Raw genomic sequence first — 22,091 nt, forward strand, 5'->3', positions numbered from 1 at the left:
ACAGAACATAGTTAGAAAAACATGATTTTCCTGATGAATAACAAAAACTCAATAATCTCATAAATATTGTATAAAGAGTCATGTAATTACTATCTTTAAAAATAACCTAATAAACTCTTTTGGTTTTCTGAGACAGGGTTTCTCTGTGGCTTTGGAGCCTGTCCCTGCAGGAACTAGCTCTTGTAGACCAGGCTAGTCTGGAACTCACAGAGATCCGCCTGCCTCTGCCTCCCGAGTGCTGGGACTAAAGGCGTGCGCCACCACCACCCGGCTCCTAATAAATTCTTAAAACTGAAAAAGAAATAAGCACCTCATAACATATTTTCTACTCTCAATCTTATTCTTCTCTAAACTTCTTTGCATCACAAAACATTACTACCACCTCAGAAACTTAAAGCCAACAAGTCGTTGTTAAAAATCTTCATTTTCAGATAGGCATGGTATAGTACATGCCTGTACTCAGAGCCATCAGAAGGCTGAATTTCAAGTTTGAAGTCACCATATGTTACAGACCAAGTTCAAGATCTCTTCCTTCCCTTCATCCACTGCAGTAATTCCTATAACTCTACCTACCAGATGTCTCTTGATTCCAAATCTTATCCTTAAACAGACCACTACCATTAACTACCTGAACTACTTCTAATACCCATTTTGCAGCGCTTGCTTCCTACTTCTCTGCTTTACCTAGCACATTTCTGTCTCCAACTTCCAGGGACTAACTACATCCCTTGAATTAAATCCAAGTACTACTATAGCCTGCAATAATCTAGCTTCTACCAGTTTTGTGAATGCTTCTTCTACTCTCTTTCATTAAACTTCAAACATACGACCCTCTTTGCTATCCAAAGAACCCCAATTCATTCATACTTCAGGGCCATTCCATATTCTGTTTTGTTAGCCCATAATGTTCTTTCCACCATCAAGGCCTCCTCTACTGATGAAAGTAACCATTCTTCTTTTGCTTACTAGAGATTAGTTTTCCCTGTTCTAGAGTTTTACATAAATAAAATCATATAAAGTCTTATTATGTCAGAATCTTTCTGGAAAAGCATCCATATTACAGTATCAAATCCCTTTTTATTCATGAACTCTTATTTTTTTATTCTTGTATATACAGGTACATGGATGTACATGTATACATGTGTGTGTAGGCCAGAAGACAATCCCAAGATCATTTCTCAGGAATGCAGTCCACATGGTTTTTCTTTGAGGCAGGGTCTCTCAATGGACTGGAACTCACCAAACAGGATAGGTAGACAAACCCTCAGAGTCCCTTCTTTCTCATCCTTCCCAGCACTGAGATTACTAGTGTATATACCACCAGGCTTTGTTTTAATTGCTTAGTTCTGGGGATCAAATTCATACTTGCAAGTACTTTAATAAACAAGTTAGCTCTCCCAGTCCCACCACCCTCTTTTTATTCTTTTGTGGCAAAATCTGATGTAGTCCAGGCTAGGTTCTTATTATTAAGCTGAGAATTACCTCAAACTCATGATACTAATCTCTGCTTGCCAAACAATGGCATTTAAGGTGTATGCCACCATGCCTATCTGTTCATACAAATTTGATGAAAACAAAAATTACCTGGGTTTTTCCAGACAGGATTTGGACTGGGATTAAAGGAGTGTACCACCACCACCCAGCTTGTTTTTTGAGCTAAATTAAGTGATTACCTTTAGTTTCATCCATTAACTGCTTTGCTGTATATTCTTTCTCTCTGTTTATTTTGGGGAATTACTTCAGGTTGTAGGTACATCTCCTCTAAATGCTTTGGCACTTTTTTTTTTTTTTTTTTTTTTTTTTTTTTTTTTAATGACAGGGTTTAGGGGCTAGAGAGAGATGGGTCAGTGGTCAAGAGCAATGGCTTTTCTTCCAGAGGACCTGGGTTCAATTCTCAGCACCCACATGGCAGCTCACAACTATCTGTAATTCCAGTTCTAGGGTACCTGAGGCACCCTTATGCAGGCAAGAACACCAATGCACATTTCAAAAAAAAGTTGGTTAGAACAGGGTTTCTCTGTGTAGCCTTGGCTGTCTTGGAACTTGCTCTGTAGACCATGCTGGCCTCAAACTCAGAGATCAACTTTCCTTTGCCTGAGTGCTGGGATTAAAGTCATATGCCACAACCTCCTGGCTGGTTTTTCAAGACAGTTTCTTTCTGTGTAGTCCTGGCCATCCTGTAGCTCACTTTATACAGTCTGGCCTCAAAAATCACAGAGATCTGCCTGCCTCTGCCTCCCGAGTGCTAGGATTAAAGACTTGTGCCACTACCACCCTATGGCCATTTTGGTCTTTTTTAAAGACAGTTTTATATAGGTTTTAAACTGTTTAATCCCGTTAATCTATTATGATAACTCTCTAAAGTATGCTATGCATCCCAAGTCAAACTTGCCTATACAAAAATCAAATTCCTCTCTTTTATTATATTTTCCTTTTTGTATGTGTGTGTGTATGCATCTATATGCAAGCATACCATGACAGAGCATATGTGTAGGTCAAACAACAACTGCCAAGAGTGAGTTCTCTCTCTTGAACGTCCTGGAACTATATGTAGACCAGGCTAACTTCAATTCATAGAGCTGAGCCTGCCTAAGGCATGTGCCACCAAGTCCAGCTAAATTTCCCACTTTTCAAAAATTATGTGTGTCTGTGTGGGGATATATGCATATGGGTCCAGAAAAAGGAGCTGAATCCCCAGCAGCTGGAGTTATTAGTGGTTATAAGCTAGTGGGGGAAATGTCCTTCTGTATGCTGTGAATATATGTCTCTCTTATTGGTTTAATAAAATGCTGATTGGCCAATGCAGGAAGTATAGGCAGGGCTACCAGACTAGAGGAATGTTGGGAAGAGGTAGGCAGAGAGGAGCTGCCACGTTGACACCATGTAGCTTCTGGGAAGATAGAACATTGGGCATTCTCCGATAAATGTAGAAACAAACACATTAATAATTATGGGCTAATAATCAAGAGAGACCTAGCCAGTAAGAAGCCTAAGCCATCAGTCAAACAGTTCATAATTAATAAAAGGCTCTGTGTGTTTATTTGGGACTAAAGGGCTATGGAACCTGGCTGGAAAGAAACTCCGTCTTCAGTAAGCCATCCAACATAGGCACTGGGAACCAAATTTGGGTCCTCTGAAAGAGCAATAGGTACTTGTAACCAGAGCCATTTCTCCAGTCCTGTAAATTTCCCTTTCTTTTAGTTTTAAACTTTCTAAAATGTTTATTTATTTTTATGTGAATTAATAACTATCTGAATGTATGTATTTTGTGTACTACATGTGTGCCTGGAATTACAGACAGTTGTGAAGAGCCATGTTAAGTGCTGAGGACTGAACCCAGGGCCAGGCAGTGCTTTTAACCACTAAGCCCTTTCTCTAGCCCTAAATTTTCCCTATCAAATTTTTTTTATTGTTATTTAATTGAACTTTTTTTGGTTTTTGTTTTTGTTTTTGCTTTTTTGCAATTGGGTCTCTCAAAATGTCCTGAGCTCTCCTGGAACTCACTATGTAGACCAGCCTAGCCTCAAACTTAAGAGATCCTCCTGTCTCTGCCTTTCAAGGGCTGAGATAAAAGGCATATGCCACCACACCCAACAACTTTTCCATTCTTAAAGATTATCTAAAACGTTGCTGCCCAAATCTCTAAAATATTCCTCAATCACTCTCCATCTTGTCTCTCGCTGACTGGCTATACATGCTGGTCAATGAGCTCCAGAGAGTCACTTGTCTCCATCCGTCTGGATTAGGGTTATAAACACAAACCATACCTGGTTTGCTTGTTTTACAGTTTTCTTGTTTGCACAGGTGCTAGAAATCTGACAAGTCCTCATGCTTACACTGCAGGCACTTTACCAATTAAACTATCTTCTCCCAATAGTTACATTCGCTTAACTCATTTTGTCTAAATTCCAACTACCTTTTTAAATAGTTTGAGTATTTATTCTTTAGACTTTGATTATTATTAATGTATGCATTAAGTCAGAGGACAATTTCACTTTTGCCCACTAAGCATTGTCTTTTTTTAAAGACAAGCTATGTAACCCTGGCTGGCCTGGAGCTCACTATATAGAATAGTGTTTTCTTGGTCAGTTGTCTGAGACAGTGTTTTATCTGATAAGCAGGCAATCCTGGAGCATTCTATAGGCCTGTGGAGTAGGGATAGGGAACAGGTAAAGACTCCTGCAAGTTCTTTTCTGACCTCCACACATGCTCATACAATAAATGTAATTAAAAAAAAAAAGTCATTAAGATTAGGAGAAACAGCCTAAAATGAAAGATAAGGCCGGGCGTTGGTGGCGCACACCTTTAGTCCCAGTACTCGGGAGGCAGAGGCAAGAGGATCTCTGTGAGTTCCAGACCAGCCTGGTCTACAAGAGCTAGTTCCTGGACAGGCTCCAAAGCCAGAGAAACCCTGTCTCAAAAAACAAAAAAACAAATAAATAAAATGAAAGATAAGAAACTAAAAAGTGCTGGGCAATGGTGGTACACACCTTTAATGTCTAGCACTGGGGAGGCAAACATAGGCAGTTTTTGAGTTCTAGGCCAGACTAATCTACAAAGTTCCAGAGTTCCAGGGTAACCAAGGCTACACAGAGAAACCAGGTCTTGGGAAAAAAGAAAAATTTTAAAAAGAGAAAAAACCAGATTCTTTCAAAATATTCTTATATTTTCTTCCAACACCATTGTGTGTGTGTGTGTGTGTGTGTGTGTGGGTGTGTGTGTGTGTGTGTGTGTGTGTGTGTGTGTGTGTGTGTGTGTGTGTACACATGCATTAAGTTACCCAAAGAGATGAGAAGAGGGTGTCAGATCCCCTGGAGCTAGAGTTACAGGCAGTTATGAGCAGCCCAACATGGGTTTTGAGAACCAAATTCTACAAAAATAACAACTGTTCTTAACTGCTCAGCCATCTTGCAAGCACCAATACACCTATTTTTTAAAATATAGTTTGTGTATATGAAAAGAAAGCTAAGTTTGGTGTGGAAAAACAAATTATTCTTACCTGGTGAGGATAGGTACCATATCCTGCCCACTGCCATGGTCCTTCTCCCACTGCTCCAGCAGGGTAGTGAGCTCAGCTTTGGAGTCCACATGCACCACTACTGTAGTCATGGCTTGGCCTACAGAAGTCAGAACAGTAAGAAATGAACAAACACACATGAATAGTTGCCACAAAAAGAAAAGAGTGAAGGTAGGGAGGTGGGGATGAGCTGGCCTGGACTGGGGACATGACTCACTTGTTGGAGTCTGAGGCCAGCCTGGTCTACACTGTGAGTTTTACTACAGCTAGGGCCACACGGAGACCCTGTCTCCAAAGCAGGGGGTGGGAGGGCACTGAAACTGAAGAGGTGATGGCTGCAGTCAATGTCAATCTACTAAATACCACTGGACTGTTAACTCGGTCTTCGGCGACAGGACACAGGCAGGATATGTTTCCTAGGCTAGTTCTGAACTTTCTTAATACCCAGGAATGACTTTTGATTTTCAGAGTCTCCTGCTTCTACCTCCCAAAAGCTAAGATGAGAGATATACAATCACTACAGAGGTTTATGGAATGCTGAAGATTGAACAGGGCTTCATACATGATAGACAAGAGCACTTATTTTTCCCATGTTTATTTTTTCCAAATTTTTATAGGTTAAAATTTAAAAATGAGTGAATAAATAAATAAGTAAACATAAACAGTAAGTAAATAAATGAGCCTCTCCATGCATTTAATCCCAGCACTTGGGAAGCAAAGGAAGGAACATCTCCATGAATTCCAGGACAGTCAGGATTATATAAAGAGATCCTGTCTCAAAAAGAACAAGCTATAAGCATGGGAATGCATGTCTTTAGTCCCAGCACTTGGGAGGCAAAGGCAGGTGGATCTCTAAGTCTCTAAGCCAAAATAGTCAGGCTTTGATAACCATCAACTCTGCAAAAAAAACCAAGACCCCCCCCCAAAAAAAAAAAACAAAAACAAAAAACTATAAAGAATGCCCTTAAGAAATAAGGATTCTAGAATACAACACACACTGCTACAGTTTTCTGCTGCTTTCACTTACTTTTAGTTGACACTTTTGTTTTGTCCTTTGGCAGTGACAGAGATCGAACACAGGGTCTTGCTCATGTTAAGAACTCTACTGAGCTACATCACTAACCTTTGGTTTATTCATTTTGTTCCTTGGTACTAGAAATCTAGAATCTCAAATAGAAATCACTCTAACACTGAGCTATATTCCCAGTGTTTGTTTAGGGTTTTCAGTTTTAGTTTTGTTTGTTGGGTAGTTGATATTTTGGTTTGGGTTGTTTTGGGTTTTTTTTTTTTTTTTTTGTGGGGGGAGGGAACATTTTGGGTTTTTTTTTTTTTTTTTTTTTTTTTTTGAGACAGGGTTTTTTAGCCTGTCTTGGAACTCAGTCCTGTAGACCAGGCTGGCCTGGAACTCAGGAGATCCACCTACCTCTGCCTCCAGTGCTGGATTTAAAGGCCTTTACCCCCAACACCCCACTTGTTTTTGTTTTTGTTTTCTGAGGGGTCTATTTGCCCAAATCGTCCTTAAACTCACTCTGTCACCCAAGTAGACCTTGAACCTTAGATATTCTTAGTTCATCTTTGAGTCCTGAGCCTTCAGGCCTGCCACACTAGGCCCACTGTGGTAGTTTGTGTGTAACTGGCCCACAAATACATAGGGAGACACACTATGAGGAGGTGTATGGACTTGTTGGAGTAGGTATGGCCTTGTTGGAGGAAGTGCTTCACTGTGGAGGTCTCCTATGCTGAAGCTACATCCAGTGTAGATACAGACTCCTGCTGCCACCTGTGGGTCAAGATGTAGGATTCTCAGCTCCCTCTCCAGCACCATGTCTGCCAGCACACCATGTCCCACCATGATGGACTAAACCTTTGAAATTGTAATGTTTTCCTTTGTAAGAGTTATGACAGTCATGGTGTCTCTTCACAGCAACAGAAACCCTAAGACACTCATGTAACCCATGGTTTGTTGGGTTGTTTTCTCATTTGTTTTGAGACAGTGTCATTATGTAACTTGAGTTTGAACTCAAATTCGTGATTGTTCAGCTTCAAGTTACATGAGTATTAGGACTACAAGTATGCACCATACCTACTCTGTTAACATACTATTTTCAAGGTTTCCCCACATACTAGCACAACTTAAAGAAAAAATAGATGTTTTTAAAAAACAAGAAAATAGCCGGGGTCTGGTGGTAGTGGTGCACACCTTTAATCCCAGCACTTGGGGGCAGAGTCCTCTAAGCTATGCTCTGTGACTGGCTATCTTGTCTCCACTCTAACAGAGATGAAGTATGTATGGCCTAGGGGCTTGGAAAAGTCAGGCAAGGCTAGAACAGCTCATTTCCTACATGAGGAAATGCAGTCAGGTCCAGACCTCCTTCTACCCCATTCCAGAACTGTCATTAACAACACATGTCTTTAGCCTCAGTACTTGAGAGGCAGAGGCAAACAGCTCTCTGATTTCCAGACCAGCCTGGTCTACAAGAGCTAGTTCCAGGACAGGCTCCAAAGCTACATAGAGAAACCATGTCTCAAAACAAAACAAAAAGCGGAAGGAAGGAAGGAAGGAAGGAAGGAAGGAAGGAAGGAAGGAAGGAAGGAAGGAACGAAAGAAGGAAGGAAGGAGTGAGCTGGGTGGTCGCACTTGGAAGAGAATTCAAGGCCAGCCTGGTCTATATAGCAAATTCCAGGATGGCCAGGGAGCCAAATCTACAATGGAAAAACCGCTGTGTGTGTGTTTGGGGGGGAGGGGGGGTTAAGTTGTAATGAAGGATAATTCAAGGACATTATAACAGTAACATTTTAGAATTCAACTTAGAAATACACACAAGGGTTGCAGATAGAGTGACAGAGCATTTGCATGTCATTATAAAACCCTGGATCTGAACTCTACCATATACTTAAAAAAAAAAAAAAAAACCAGTATGGTGATAGTGCATGTCTTTAATACCAGCAGAGGCAGGCAAATCTGAGTTTGAGGTCAGTCTGGTATAAAGTGAGCTACAGGATGGCCAGGACTACACAGAGAGAAACTGTCTTGAAAAACCAGCCAGGAGGTTGTGGCATATGACTTTAATCCCAGCACTCAGGCAAAGGAAAGTTGATCTCTGAGTTTGAGGCCAGCATGGTCTACAGAGCAAGTTCCAAGACAGCCAAGGCTACACAGAGAAACCCTGTTCTAACCAACTTTTTTTTGAAATGTGCATTGGTGTTCTTGCCTGCATAAGGGTGCCTCAGGTACCCTAGAACTGGAATTACAGACAGTTGTGAGCTGCCATGTGGGTGCTGAGAATTGAACCCAGGTCCTCTGGAAGAAAAGCCATTGCTCTTGACCACTGACCCATCTCTCTCTAGCCCCTAAACCCTGTCATTTAAAAAAAAAAAAAAAAAAAAAAAAAAAAAAAAGTGCCAAAGCATTTAGAGGAGATGTACCTACAACCTGAAGTAATTCCCCAAAATAAACAGAGAGAAAGATATACAGCAAAGCAGTTAATGGATGAAACTAAAGGTAATCACTTAATTTAGCTCAAAAAACAAGCTGGGTGGTGGTAGCACACTCCTTTAATCCCAGCACTTGGGAGACAGAGACAGGAAGATTTCTGTGAGTTTCTAGGTCAGCCTGGTCTACAAAGCAAGTTCCAGGACAACCAAGGCTGTTACACAAAGAATCCTGGGGGGGGGGGGGAGGCCGCAAGAGAGAATTCCTGTGGTCCATCCATCTCCAAAATTATCCAAAAAAAAAAAAAAAAAAAAAAAAAATGTTGGAACTGAACCAACTTTTTGGTCAAATTAATTTAGATGGATTCTCAAATATATTTTGTTTGTTTGTTCTTTTGAGATAGGGCTTCTCTGTGTAGCCCTGGCTCTCCTAGAATTCATTCTGTAGGTCAGGCTAGTCTTGAATTCACAGAAATCTGATTGCCTCTGCCTTCCAGAGAGCTGGGATTAGAGGTGTATGCCACCACCACCCAGCTCAAATACAATGCTAAATATAAACATCAAAGTGAAAAACTTTGTGCAGGATTGCCACCTGTGTATGTGTAAACCCTTGAAATGAAAAGAATACCCAAAATATAGATGAGTTATTATGGCAAGGAACTGTGTGTAGGAAAAATGTTTTTCATTACTTTATTCCAGTCTACCATTTCCCCATTATTTTGCAACTTTTAAATTAAACCACAAAATAGGTCCTCTTCTACTACACTATAATAGACAATTCAGCAAAACCTGTCCCCATATCTAAGATAAAGTCTGTTAAAATAGATCCTGGGTCAGGGAGAAAAAGAAGGAAGAGAGCACTCCTTTAGGAAAGTTGCAACCCTTACGTAAAAGAGAGGTATAGGTAAATAGTAGGGCCTGCCCCTGAGGCCCTAAGGCCCTAAATTCAATTCCTAGCACAAAGGAGGAGGAGGGAAGGAGGAAGGGAGAAAGGGAAAAAGGAAGGGAAGAAAAAAGGAAGGCAAGCAGGCCAACCTGAGCTTACGGTGCACACGTGTATCACAGAACTTAAAAAGCTGAGGCAGACACATGCACAAGTCTGAAGCCAGCCTGGGTTACAGAGACTCTTTCAAAAACCTTAAGGGAGGGGAAGAGGAGAGGAGAGAAATTCTGAATTTTACAGCTTCAAGCAAAAACTATGACACATAATCATACATAACTACTATTGTCCATGACTATGTGCTTTACGAAAACAACAGTAGTAATAAACCAACTTCAATTTAACACGGAGCTCCTTTTATTACATTTTATTAACTTTAACAACTGAACAACGTCAATGTAAGTAAAATGCTACGCTCAAGAAATGTGTACAATTTCCTCATATTATCTTAACACCCAAAAATATATCCCTATTCTCGAAAATGGTTAATGACTGCTACAAACACAAATCTTGACATCTGGAAGAAATATACTGTATCAACTCCTAAAATCAAAATACATACGTTTATAAAAGCCTTAAAGTTAAATGCCAGGAAATCCAAGGGGCGATAAAAGCCTTCAGGTGACACTATCAATGAACCTCTCCAGCTACACATTAAGAAAGAGCTTGCAACAGGATGATAGTGCTACAATAAATAATTAAAACATGCAGAACAGTTAAAAGGCTTCGCCAGAAAGTTACGAAAAACAGGCAGGCCGGGTATTGGTGCACTGGGGACGCAGAAGCAGGCAGATCTCCGAGTTTGAGGCCACCAAACTAGAGGGGGGTGGGGGTGAGGCGCAACAGGAGGCAGACAAAAAAAACCAGTCGTAGTCATTTATTCAAAACTCTTAGAGTTAATTCCTCAACAAATGGAAAAAAGCAAAGAGCTATCGCTGCAGTTAAGAGGAAACTGACTGACACCTTCTAGAAACCGTACAGAGTATGGCAAACGGCCCTGAAAGCCCACCAGAAAGCCCTGGGAACGAGCTCCCCAGAAACCGGGCAGGCACCTCCCCCGCCCCCCCCCACCGCTGGGTAGAAGTGGGAGGGGCTCCCGGAAAGCTCCTCCCCCCAGCCCAGTCCAAGAGCCGGGCGGGTGCAAGTGGGAGGTGGCACGGAGGCGGAGGAGGGGAAAGCCCGCCCAGGTGGCTGAGGCTGGAGGCGGAGACACTGTCCGGGAAGGGGTCCAACGTGCGGCAGGGGAGACGGGGACCCCGGGCTCGTCAGCCTGGGAGGTGACCAGAGAAGCTGAAAGAGCACCTCCTTCAGGTGGAGGCGAGCACATCCCTGCCCCCCACTCCGGGCGGAAGAGTTACTCTAAGGAAGCTTCTTTGGAAGACGGGAGGAAGGACCCGGAGGCCCCGCCCCCGGGCCAGGGATCAGGAGGAGGGAAGCCCCGTCAGGCCCGGGCCCAGCCTCCCGGGTGGTCCCGCCGCCCCCTCGCCGCCCGCAGCCGAAGCAGGTGCCGCCCCTCCCCCAGCGAGGCGCCCACTCTCCCGCCCAGCCGGCCGCGCGCTCGGCCCTCTCGCGCCCCTCACAGAGAGCTGGCTCCTCCCTTCCCCCGCTTACCTTCGCGGGCGGCTCTGCCGCTTCTCCCCGGGCCCCTCCAGCGGCCACAGTTCACACACACCGCCTCTGGCCCCGCACTCCCTCTCCCTCACTCACACACAGCGCGACCACGGCTCCAGAGCGGCCCACATATTATGCGTCACTCGCATGTTACGTGCGGTGCGCGCGCACGCGCGCGCGCAAACTTGGCGCGAGGCTCGCAAGCTGGGAGGAGGGAGAACGTCGGCGCGAGCGGAGGAACATCAAAGCGCTCCTGGGAAATGAAGTTCCGTGTTTAAGGGCGGGAAGGGCGGGGACAGAAATACTAGTAAGCACCTCCCCAGCGCATTGGCTTCTGGGATCCGTAGTTTTCTGTATTAAAAGTTAATTGCTGTGTATTTATTGGCGGTTTCCGAAAGCGGAAGCGAAAAGTGAAGGAAGGAATCGATCTTTCTAAAGCCCGGCAGGCTATAGCTTCCTGATAACTTTGTCAATACTTAATTCTACCCTGTGTAATCGGAAAGGCTCAATAGTTTTATTATGACACATAAGCCCTAGAATATGCGGGGGTCAAAGAATGCATTTCGCACAAATATATCGGAAGTCACAGTTCTCATTAATAACTCGCTCGTTTTCCTTTTTCTTTCTGTTCAAAACATACTCGGCAAGAAACAAAAACGCATTCGTTGCCAGATATTATATGTGAGGCAGGAAAAAAAAAGTATTCAGCCAAGACTGGACTAATTCAAGACCACACTAATTCAATTTCTTAATTTTAAAGTTGAGGGAAGTGAAACCCAGAGTAAATGACTTGCCTAATTATCACCAACCAAAAGGAAGAATCATCAGGGGGATCTGACTTTGACCCACAGATCCTATATGAGGGCATGAAGATAAACTCCACAATTGAGTAGAATCTTGACAAGACCTACCAGATGTGGGGCATGATGCAACTCATTATTGCTCTTAGAATTCTGAGTATGTTCTGTGCGTTTCCATGGAGTTCTCACAGCCAATACTGTCACATAGGGATTAAAAAATACTATGGACCTATTGTTATGAACAGATTCTGTGGCTGTTAAGTCACTATCAGCCAGGCAGTAGTGGCACATAATGAGTTCAAGACCAGCCTGGTCTGCAGAGCAAGTTCCAGGACAGCCAGAGCCAGGGCTACACAGAGAGAGCCTGTCTTGGAGAGGGGCAGGGGAGAGAAGAAAGAAAGAGAGGAAGGGGAAGAGGAAGAATGAGAAGAAAAAGCCAGTATCCTGGGTTTCAACTCAAGTCCGCTACCACCCCATCCCATCCATTTGAGTTCTCTCCCTCACTTAGTTGGGTAGCATGGAGTAACAAACAGAAGTACAAATTCTAGAGGGTGATGGCAGTGCCACAGACATGTAACATGTCTTCGGTGACTCCTCTTGCCACAAAACAGTTTCTCCTGTGCTTATGGAATTTGATCTCTTGCTGTGATGACCATTATCATTTAATTTGTCTTTACAGCAGACCTGGCTTGCATCAAGTATTTTAGTTACACTCAATATTCTCAACACTAGGGCAGTTAATGCCAGCCAACTTTATGGAGGAGAAATTTGAAGGAGTATGGTTGAATCAAGGTATGGAGTTTGGTTGGACATGATGTCACATGCCTTTAATCCCAGTACTCATGAGGTTAAGGCAAGTGAATATGAGTTAGATCGATCATCCTGGCCTGCACAGTGAGTTCCAGGACAGCCAGAGCTACACAATAGAGAGACCCTGTCATGAATGACAAAAAAAGTGAACAAAAGATGCGGATTTGGGGGCTGGGGAATAGCTCCCCAATTAAGAGAGCACATCTCTTCCATAGGACCCCGATTCAATTCCCAGCACATCCCCATGGCAGCTCACAATTCCAGGGGATCAGATGCCCTCTTCTGGCATCATGTGATGCACCAACATACATGCAGATAAAACACTCGTACATGTAAATCTTTAATTTTTTATTTCAAGACAGGGTCTCATTATGTAGCTGTAGCTGAACTGGACCTCCCTATGTAGACCAGGTCTGACTTCAAAATCATAGATATCCACTTGCTTCTGCCATCTAAATCCTGGGATTAAAGGCCTGTGCCACAGTGCCCATCTAAATTCTTATCTTAAAAAAAAAAAAAAAAAAAAAAAAAAAAAAGATGGCCACGCAGTGGTGGCACATGCCTTTCTCCTAGCACTCAGGAAGTAGAGGTAGGCAGACCTTTGTGCATTCAAGGCCAACCTGGTGTACAAATCGAGTTCCAGGACAGCCAGAGCTGTTACACAGAGCAACCCTGCCTCGAAAAGCAAACAAAAAAGACATGGAGTTCATAATACTATTTCAGGCAGCTTTCCTGCCTTACCTCCTTGAGCTTTGAACCCAAAATGTAGAGGTATGGATCCCTAGATATCCTCCCTAATCCCTTGGATACCTTACCTTTGCCTGTGATCAGTTCTAAGAACCCTTGTGAGAACCCAAAGTCAAAGCAAGAGTCACTGCCTTTTTCTGTCACCAGATGGCACTACCCCACTTTAGGAACCCTGTGTAGGGGTCACTAGGTTGGTAGTGGTCCTAAGGGGAATCAAGGAGAGAATTGGGGGAAGCTACAGTCTGGGACATTGGAGAAGAAAGGCAGAAATACAGGGCCTGTGTAGGAGCAACTCCCTCAAGATTGTCCACCCTAAGCAAGTGGTTGTGGTGATATCTTGCTTGTACAGATAAAGCCTATCTGAAGGTCAGAGAATGGAGCTTGCTACTAGCTAACCATAGAGGTCTGTACAAACAGACAGGAAGTGAGGTGGTGCATGCCTATAATCCTAGTACATGGAGTGGAGAGATAGGGATCATAAGTTGAAGATCATCCTCGGCTACCTAGCATGTTTGAGGCAAACCTAAGACACATGAGACCTTGTCTCCAAGAAAATACCAAAATCTCTACCCTGTAACTCCCAAAGCCCTCCTTCCCCCGCTGCAAACACTGTATAAACACAGTCACATGCCTGCAAGCACTCCAGACGTCCATTCTGGGAGGAGCAATGGTAAGGCACCCAGGCTTCCCTAGCTACATATCCCTAGGGTGAGCGTTGGCATAGTTCAGAAGAGGGGTGTTACCTACATTGCCGTTTGCAAAAGCATGTGCATCTGTGTATTGGGCACCAGTCTTTACAGCCAACACATTCACACCTAAGCCTGTATAAACACAAAACCACAGCTAATCCAGGCCTGCATATCTTGCTTGATTCTGACATACTGTTTCTGAAATCTTGAAAAGGATTCTTCTGGTTTGTTTGGCTTTGTTGTCTCTTTGGTAGAGTATCTGTGGGCTTTGTTCTACCCTCCTCTATACGTTCCTTCCTACCTTGTGGTACAACTAAGACAGAACCCCCAAGCCCCCAGCCCTTTAATTCCAGCACTCAGGAGGCTGACAGGCAGCTCTCTGTTAAGTTTGAGGCCAGCCTGGTCTACAGAACAACAACTAGGGCAGCCAAGTCCACACAAAGAAACCCTATCTGGAAAAAAGAAAAAAAAGGAAGAGGAGGAGAAAACCCCCAGCTGACAGGAGGAGGAATCATCCAGAACTCCCCAGAATCATTAAAGCCAAGAAATCACTGAGAATAGTAGTACTACCAGGCTCTGGGGATCCCTGCCTAGGCAAAAAGGAAAACTCAGCTCAGTTATTCACTAATTGACCTGCCCAGAAAGCTCCAACAGCCCTCCAGAAAATGAGAAGAAACATGACTCTCCCCCAAAAAAATGTATACCTAATTATATTCATGTACACCACTCCATTTTACAGAGGAATAAACTGAGGATCTACAAAGATAAGTTTAAACCACTACCTTATCTGATAGTTCAAAATAACTTCATAGAGACCAGACAGAAATAAAACAGTGACCTCCATCTCTACCCAGCTCCCACCTCCCTAAACCTCAGGAGAGCCCCACCTAATTATTGAGAACAATAATAATAGCTGACCATTCTACATTTTATCTGACAGCCCTGTGTCAACTCAACCACAGACTTCCAATGACTCCCATTTTTGCTTATTGTGGAGCCTCACTTAAGTTTTCTGAAATATGAGAGACAACTTAGGGCTAGCATGGCAGCACCTGGCAGTAATCTGAGCAGAGCCAAGGCAAGAGCGTAAAGAAGTCACAGCAGAGCAGGTGAGATGGCTCAGTGTGTAAAGGCTCTTAATGATAAGCCTGATGGCTGAATACAATTCCTGGGACATGGAAGACTGATCCTGGACAGGCTACAGAGAGAAGCCCTTTCTCAAAAAAAATTAGGATCAAAAGTTCAAAGTCATCCTGAACTACATACAAGTTTCAGAACAGCAGCCTGGGTGAACTATATAGCAAGACTCAGTCACAAAACAATGATTAGACAAACCGAGGAGTCTGGCCTCCCTTATCTAAAACCTGATGATCAATGTAACCAGGCTCCTCCTGTGTCCATGATGGTGAGGGATAAGGAAACAGTTTATTTTACTCTAGTGGAATTTGGAAAACTAAATTGTTCCATGGTCCAGTACAGCTTTGGAGGCCAACAGACCAATCCTAATACTGTTTGTGTTGGCTAGTTTTATGTCAGCCTGACATGGTTAGTCATTTGGAAAAAGGGACTCTCAATTGAGAAAATAGCTCTAATAAGATTGTCCAGTAGGCAAGTCTGTAGTGCATTTTCTTAATTATTGATTGATGATGGAGGACTTAACCCATTGTGGGTGATGCCTCAGGGATGGGATAAGCAAGTCAAGGAAGAGCAAGCCAGTAAACGATGTTTCTCCATCACCTCTGCTCATGTTCTTGTTTCCAGGTTCCTACCCTGATTTCCTACCCTTGATTTCCCTCAGTGCTAGACCTATATGCTGCAAGGTAAAATAAGCCCTTTCCTCCCTGTAATTTTTTTTGTCATGGCATTTTTTCACTGTAGAAAAGCTAAAACACTTGTTCCCTTTTACCAGTTCTGGGGCTTTAGATTACTCCATTTTTCTTGAGCTTCAATTTTTCTGGTTGAAAAATATGGCTCTCTCTTTTCCAGCACTGTTATGAGAGTTAAGTATAAAGTGCCTTACTTGTCCTGTGGCCTTAGCTCTGACTTGTTACTTTGCCTCTTTGATGACTACAGAGGAGTACATATTTTCTACATATAAATGAGAAATAATCCTAGAGCACTTTTTCAGCAGCCCCGAAAAATAGTAGAATAGCCTCTTTATTTTGAAGGGAAAGTAGAGTTTGAAACAGGTTCTCACATAGACACACACAGACTGAACTCAAACTTCTCTATAGAGATGTAGCAAGGATGACCTTGAACTCTGATCCTCTTGCCTCCCCATCCTCTCCTGGAGCTCTGGGACTACAGGATCACATCTAGCAAGGTAGAATAGCCATTTCTTGATCTGTTTCTTTGTCCTAGCAGAGGACTGAAAGTAATGGAGTCAGCAGAAGAAAGAGAACCTTCTCCAGGCTTTCTCACCGTTGAAAACCATGCATCTAATCAAAGTTGAAGGATAGCAAAGGCCAAGGAGTCTCTTAGGCATGAAACTTTACATGTTCACTCTTCCCACAAACCAACTCATTCATACTGGCTTCCCCTTGGGCCATTGTCTGTTTTTCAAGTACTTGCCCAAAGCACACTTACCTCCTTCCCTGGGATTTGTTGGCAGAACAGTGATGTCATAACTAGAGTAGAGGCCAAAGAGGGTGGCTAGAAATAATATACCCAACACTATTCTTCACAGTCTACTTGCCCAACACAAGGCAGGAGCATAAGCATGAAAGGGTCCAAATGTCCTCCAGGTCCTGCCCCCATCTCCACTCTATCTCATTTGATCCCCCAGTGAGCCAATCACTCTGGCTACTGAAGCTTTGCCCATCCCAAAGGCCATACTCCAGGGGCAGGTTTGGAAAGGGGGGTACAGGTTTTTCTTGTTTTGCTTTGTTTTCGAGACAGGTGTTTTCTGTGTAGCCCTGGCTTTCCTGGAACTCTGTAGATCAGGCTGGACTTGCACTCAGAGACTCCCCTGCCTCTGCCTCCTGAGTGTTGGGATTAAAGACATTCACCACCACGGCCTGGCATTCCCAGCTTCTTTAGCTTCTCAGGTTCCTTTAAAAGGAAATAGAAGTGGAATTGACATCAAACAGGAAATATTATTCTTGCCTTCAAGATGCCAGAAAAGCCAGGTAGTGGTGGCGCACACCTTTGATCCCAGTACTTGGGAAGCAGAGGCAGGTGGACCTCTATGAATTTGAGGTTAGCCTGGTCTACAGAGTGAGTTCCAGGACAGGCTCCAAAGCAACATAAAGAAACCCTTTCTCAGGGGGAAAAATATTTCTACAGAATGCAGACCCTCCCTGGTCTGACTCTTGGGAAATACTGTGTGGACTGGTTGAGCAGAGCCTATGGAAGATCCACACCATCAATTCTTTCATTTCAAAATAGCAGTGTCCAATGAGAAGACCCTGATCTTACCTGAACTCTCCCTTCCTTCTCTGCCCTATTCAGAGACCAGCATCACACCTAGAGTAACCACCTCCTGCCTCTCCGCAAGTCTGTATGAAACTGGATCCCTGAGATATTGCCAAATATAGCCTGGAGTACCCCATTTGGGCCTGCAAGTCAGAGCCATCAGGGGAAAACATTTCTAGGTGCAGAGGGTGTCCTGGGCTCTTACCGTAGGGACAGCTCTTCTTCATTCCCTAATAGGTGGGGGTGTATCGCTATGAAAAGTCACATGATGTTCCTGAGGGGAGCCCCTTCTGCCCAGTTCCTGATTCACTGGCCTCATACTTGTCACAAGAGATTTTTGTGAAGTCACAAAGCTGACTCCCTCAACACAGGGACAAGGGCCAGGACACCAGGAACTAATTGGGCATGACTTAATGAAGGGGGAGGTAGGACTTCAGAAAACAGACTTTGGAGCAAAGAAATATGGAACTTGAAAAAACTCACTAGACCAACCTCAGTGTGAGGTGCCGTCAAAGACCTGGGATTGAAGACAGTTTCTCAGGTCTCACCAGTAACCTCTGGGAGCTTAGGATTTTGGTCCTTAGCTGTTGTAGGAGGTTCTTTCCTGCCAGCCTAGGTCCCACTGCCACTTCAGCTCCAAATAAACACAGATGCTATATGAACTATGAAACTGTTAGCCAGTGACTGGGGCTTCTTATTGGCTAGCTCTGTATTAATTATTAACCCATTTTTATCAATCTATGTATTGCCACAAGGCTGTGGCTTACCCAGTAATGTCCAGCATGATATTACTTCTCTGGCAGCATTGTGACTCTGGCCAGCTCCTGCCTACACCTTTCCCATAATTCTCATCTCCTAGTCCCGCCTGTCTCCCTGCCTCATTGGCCAAACTGTTTTATTCATCGACCAATAAGAGAAACAAATACAGAAGGATATCCCCCCCATTATCTCCTCTTTTCTGTCTAAATAAAAAGAAGGGTTTTAACTTTAACATAGTAAAACTATATATAACAAAACAGTTATTAAGCAAGAACTATAATTACAATATTTAGTCCATTAACATTTGGCAAAATTTATAGAATATATTATTACTCTATTTTGTGAGTATAAAGTTTTATATGTAACATCTATTATTATAACTAAGGAAAACTGTAACCATAACTATGTCTTCAAATCCATCAAAGACCACTCAAAGGAAAAAGAATGGCAGCAGAAGAATGAGTACCCACTGTCTTCTAAATGCAGAGACTTACCTCCTGAAGAGCCAACCAAAGGAGAAAACGAGATGAAAGAGAACACTCAATTCTATAAAGTATGGAAAGTCTATTCTATAAAGTTTGGAAGTCAAGGTTTATATGTAGGTCATGATGAAACCATGTTTTAAAAGAAACTAATAAGCCAGGCAGTGGTGGTACACATCTTTAATCCCAGTACTCAGGAGGCAGAGAAAGAGGCAGGTAGATATCTTGTGAGTTCAAGGACAGCCAGAACTATATGGTTCTGAGAAATAAAACAAGAGGAAAAAGAAAGAAACAGAAACAGAGGAGGAAAAGAAAGAAGAAGAGGACTATTGGTGTTCACTTTGGTGGCACATATACCACAATTGAAATGGTACAGAGATTAATGTAGTGTGAATTCTAATTGATCTTAATAATAAGAACCCTGACTCAAATATAGGGGTAAATGCTGAAGGATCAGAGAAGCAGAGCAGCCACATACTAGTTCTTACCTCTACCAAATCCTCAGATCTAATGCCCAATCCTGTCTCTAGGGATTCTCAGACTGAATGCCTGAGATCCTGTCCCCTCCCGCCTAATATTCCTCTCTCTGCCAAGCCAAATCCCTTCCTGTCTCCATCTCTCTAGTGCTGAGATTAAAGGCATGTGACTCACAAATACTGGGATTAAAGGTGTGTTTTACCACTGCATGGCCTCTATGGCTAACTAGTGAAATAGCTCCATACTCCGAAAACTCTATTTGTTAAAGCACAAACAAAATATCACCACAGATTAGCATGGTGCCTGCCTGAGGATAATACACACATTTATAAAGCATTCTATATAGTAAAAAAAAAAAAAGAAAGAAAAAAGAAAAAAAAAGACTACTAGGTCGGGGAGTGATATGGGAGAACTGTTCACACTGTCACTCCACTGTGCTAATAAAGCCACCTTGAATTAAAGACTAAGCAGCATTTGACTAGGATTAGCCATAGAGTTGTTGAAAAACTAGAGAAGTTGAAGAGAGAGGGACAGGAAAAGAGAAAAGGGGCTAGGGGGAGATTTTCCAGGCTTTGGACGGGAAAAAAAAAAAAAAAAACTGGAGACTAGGATCAACAGATCGATCTCAATTTCTGACTCCCAAGTTTTAATATTAGGACAATTTAGGTAACTACTACACTGGATTGTAGCTCAATGTTAGATTATTAGATCAGGGTATTCCATCCCCAACATCAACAAAGAAGAGAGAGAGAGAGAGAGAGAGAGAGAGAGAGAGAGAGAGAGAGAGAGGAGACTGTATCCTGACTTCTTCCCAAATTGGGGGGGGGGGGGAAACCATGGAAGACCTAGGATTTGCATCGATGGAATCAGGGCTCCTCTACCTCTCAGGGTCTGCAGGCTTGGACTTGAGCCTCAGCCCTGCAAGGTCCAGGCAACCCCATTCCTCTCTCCAACCCTACCCCTTCAGAGAGTGTCTGAACAAAGGAAGGCACAAAAAAGTCCAGTCCCACTTTCTTAATGACTATTGCATCTTCCTCCCCGGATGCCACCAGCTGCTCAAGTCTACAGCCAATCTATCAGCTTTTGATCATACATGGGCACAAACCCAGCTTGTGGCAGACATGTCATCAGCCCTCACCTTTAATCTAGTAAATCTCCATGCCTTAGCTTGAATGCACCACTTCAATGGCTTCATTCTCAAGAGACCACAGAGCATACCCAGGAGTTGCTTTGCTCAATATACCTGCTGTTATACTTTTTCAGTTCAGCTTAATCTGGCTTACTGTGTTGTCAGAGAAACTATTATGGGGGGGGGACTCATTAGTCTCCTGTAAGAACAAGGAGTCCTCCTGGCCATTTTATCATTGTCTTTAAGCCATGCCTTCATGAAGGGCTTCTCTCTACAGCTGTCATTCCTTTCTCATTAGCATTTAAAAATTTGAAGTTAGTAGAACATTATGTAATCTATTTCTGGATATCTTAATTACCCCTTCATGTTTGTTGTTGTTTTTTTATTTTTTATTTATTTATTTATTTTAGTTTTCAAGACAGCTCTGTGTAGCTTTGGAGCCTGTCCTGGAACTTGCTCTGTAGACCAGGCTGGCCTCTGCCTCCTGGGTGCTGGGATTAAAGGTGTGTGCCACCACTGCTCAATCCAATTATTTCTTATAATTAAGTAAATAACAAGGTTAATTCTGAATCATCTGGAACAAGTTCAGCATTTCTTTTTTTTTTAAAGATTTATTTATTTATTATGTATACAGTATTCTATCTGCATGTATCCCTACAGGTCAGAAGAGGGGAGCAAATGTCATTACAGATGGTTGTGAGCCACCATGTGGTTGCTGGGAATTGAACTCAGGACCTCTGGAGTAGCAGTCAATGCTCTTAACCTCTGAGCCATCTCTCCAGCCCCCAAGTTCAGCATTTCAATCAGTTTCAATATGTAAAACAACTTTTTCTGCAATCAGTAATTGTATTAAGAGATTTTGAAAAATGTAGTAATACCATAAGAATAACATGTAATTCTGACTTTTGAAAAGAATCATAAAGGCTTTGCTACTTTATTTAAATTTCCTGACTTATAACCTGCCTCTCATTTTGTTTGCATCAATATAGGATGAAGGTGCTTCAGAAATTAGTGTTCCCCATACAATATGAGGAAGGATCCAATTAGTTCTCTTTATAAACTAAAATCTCTTGTTTTGGGAGTATTTGTTGTTAATGTCTCCAAAAAATTATTGCAAGCTCCTTGCCATTGAAAGATTTTAGTTTGCAGAGCAAGGATGTAGGAAAGGGGCAGGAGAATAATTCTTGCAAGCGGAATATAGAAAAGCATAAAGCATGGACATTGACATGGGAGGAGAGAACAGAAAATATGAAAGCAAGGAAGTTACTATGGTGAGGGGGCTAGTGGTCATGCTAGGCTGATCTTGTTAAATAGGACTAGTTACTGAATTATCAAACCTTTGTGGAATAACTGAAGGCTCTAAATGTACATCCAAGAGAAAGCCAGAATATGAAAAAAGTTTCTCACAGGTCTTGGCCCACAACAAGGAAATAAGCCCTCAACCCTGGAACAAATGATTCCAGATACACAGCCCTGTTTGGGTCACTCCTGGCCAATGGACACTCTGGGGACTTTCCAAGTCATTCTATGGTTTATCCTTTGAATAAGAACAGGTCATACCTGGGTGATCTCTCAAACATGAGATCATACTTTGTAATCAATCACCTTGTGCCCCATGCATGTATGCTAATTGTGGTCATTCTCTATAAAAAGAGAGCCTAAACCCTTTGGGGGGTGTGCAGCTTTCCCCGAGATTGCTGTCATCTGAGTGCACTTGTTCAATAAACACCTCTTTCCTGTTGCATCTCCTGGTTTTGGTGTTTGTGTCGTGGGGCTCTCCTATT

The 22,091-nt window shown here is 42.9% G+C and overlaps 1 protein-coding gene across 7 annotated transcripts in view; it reads right to left on the reverse strand.

Moving 5' to 3' along the window:
• The window catches only part of Dcaf1 (DDB1 and CUL4 associated factor 1), an 86,647-nt gene that overhangs the window by 46,937 nt on the left and 17,619 nt on the right, over nucleotides 1-22,091 (reverse strand). For 5 of the 7 annotated variants that reach the window (XR_007835825.1, XR_007835824.1, XM_051205222.1 and 2 more), the window contains exons 1-2: nucleotides 17,666-17,767; nucleotides 5,000-5,117 (exon numbers count right to left, since the gene is read on the reverse strand). Coding sequence is in view for 5 of the 7 variants with exons in the window: in XM_051205222.1 (XP_051061179.1) it covers nucleotides 5,000-5,117; nucleotides 17,666-17,687 (140 nt within the window). In the remaining 2 variants the exon portion in view is untranslated. Of the gene's footprint in view, nucleotides 1-4,999; nucleotides 5,118-11,000; nucleotides 11,167-17,665; nucleotides 17,768-22,091 lie in introns of those variants that run through there. The other 2 variants (XM_051205232.1, XM_051205239.1) reach the window with 2 other exon arrangements.

This window comes from Phodopus roborovskii, unplaced genomic scaffold (assembly GCF_943737965.1).
Source record: "Phodopus roborovskii unplaced genomic scaffold, PHOROB, whole genome shotgun sequence".
NCBI classification, from domain to species: Eukaryota; Metazoa; Chordata; class Mammalia; order Rodentia; family Cricetidae; genus Phodopus; species Phodopus roborovskii.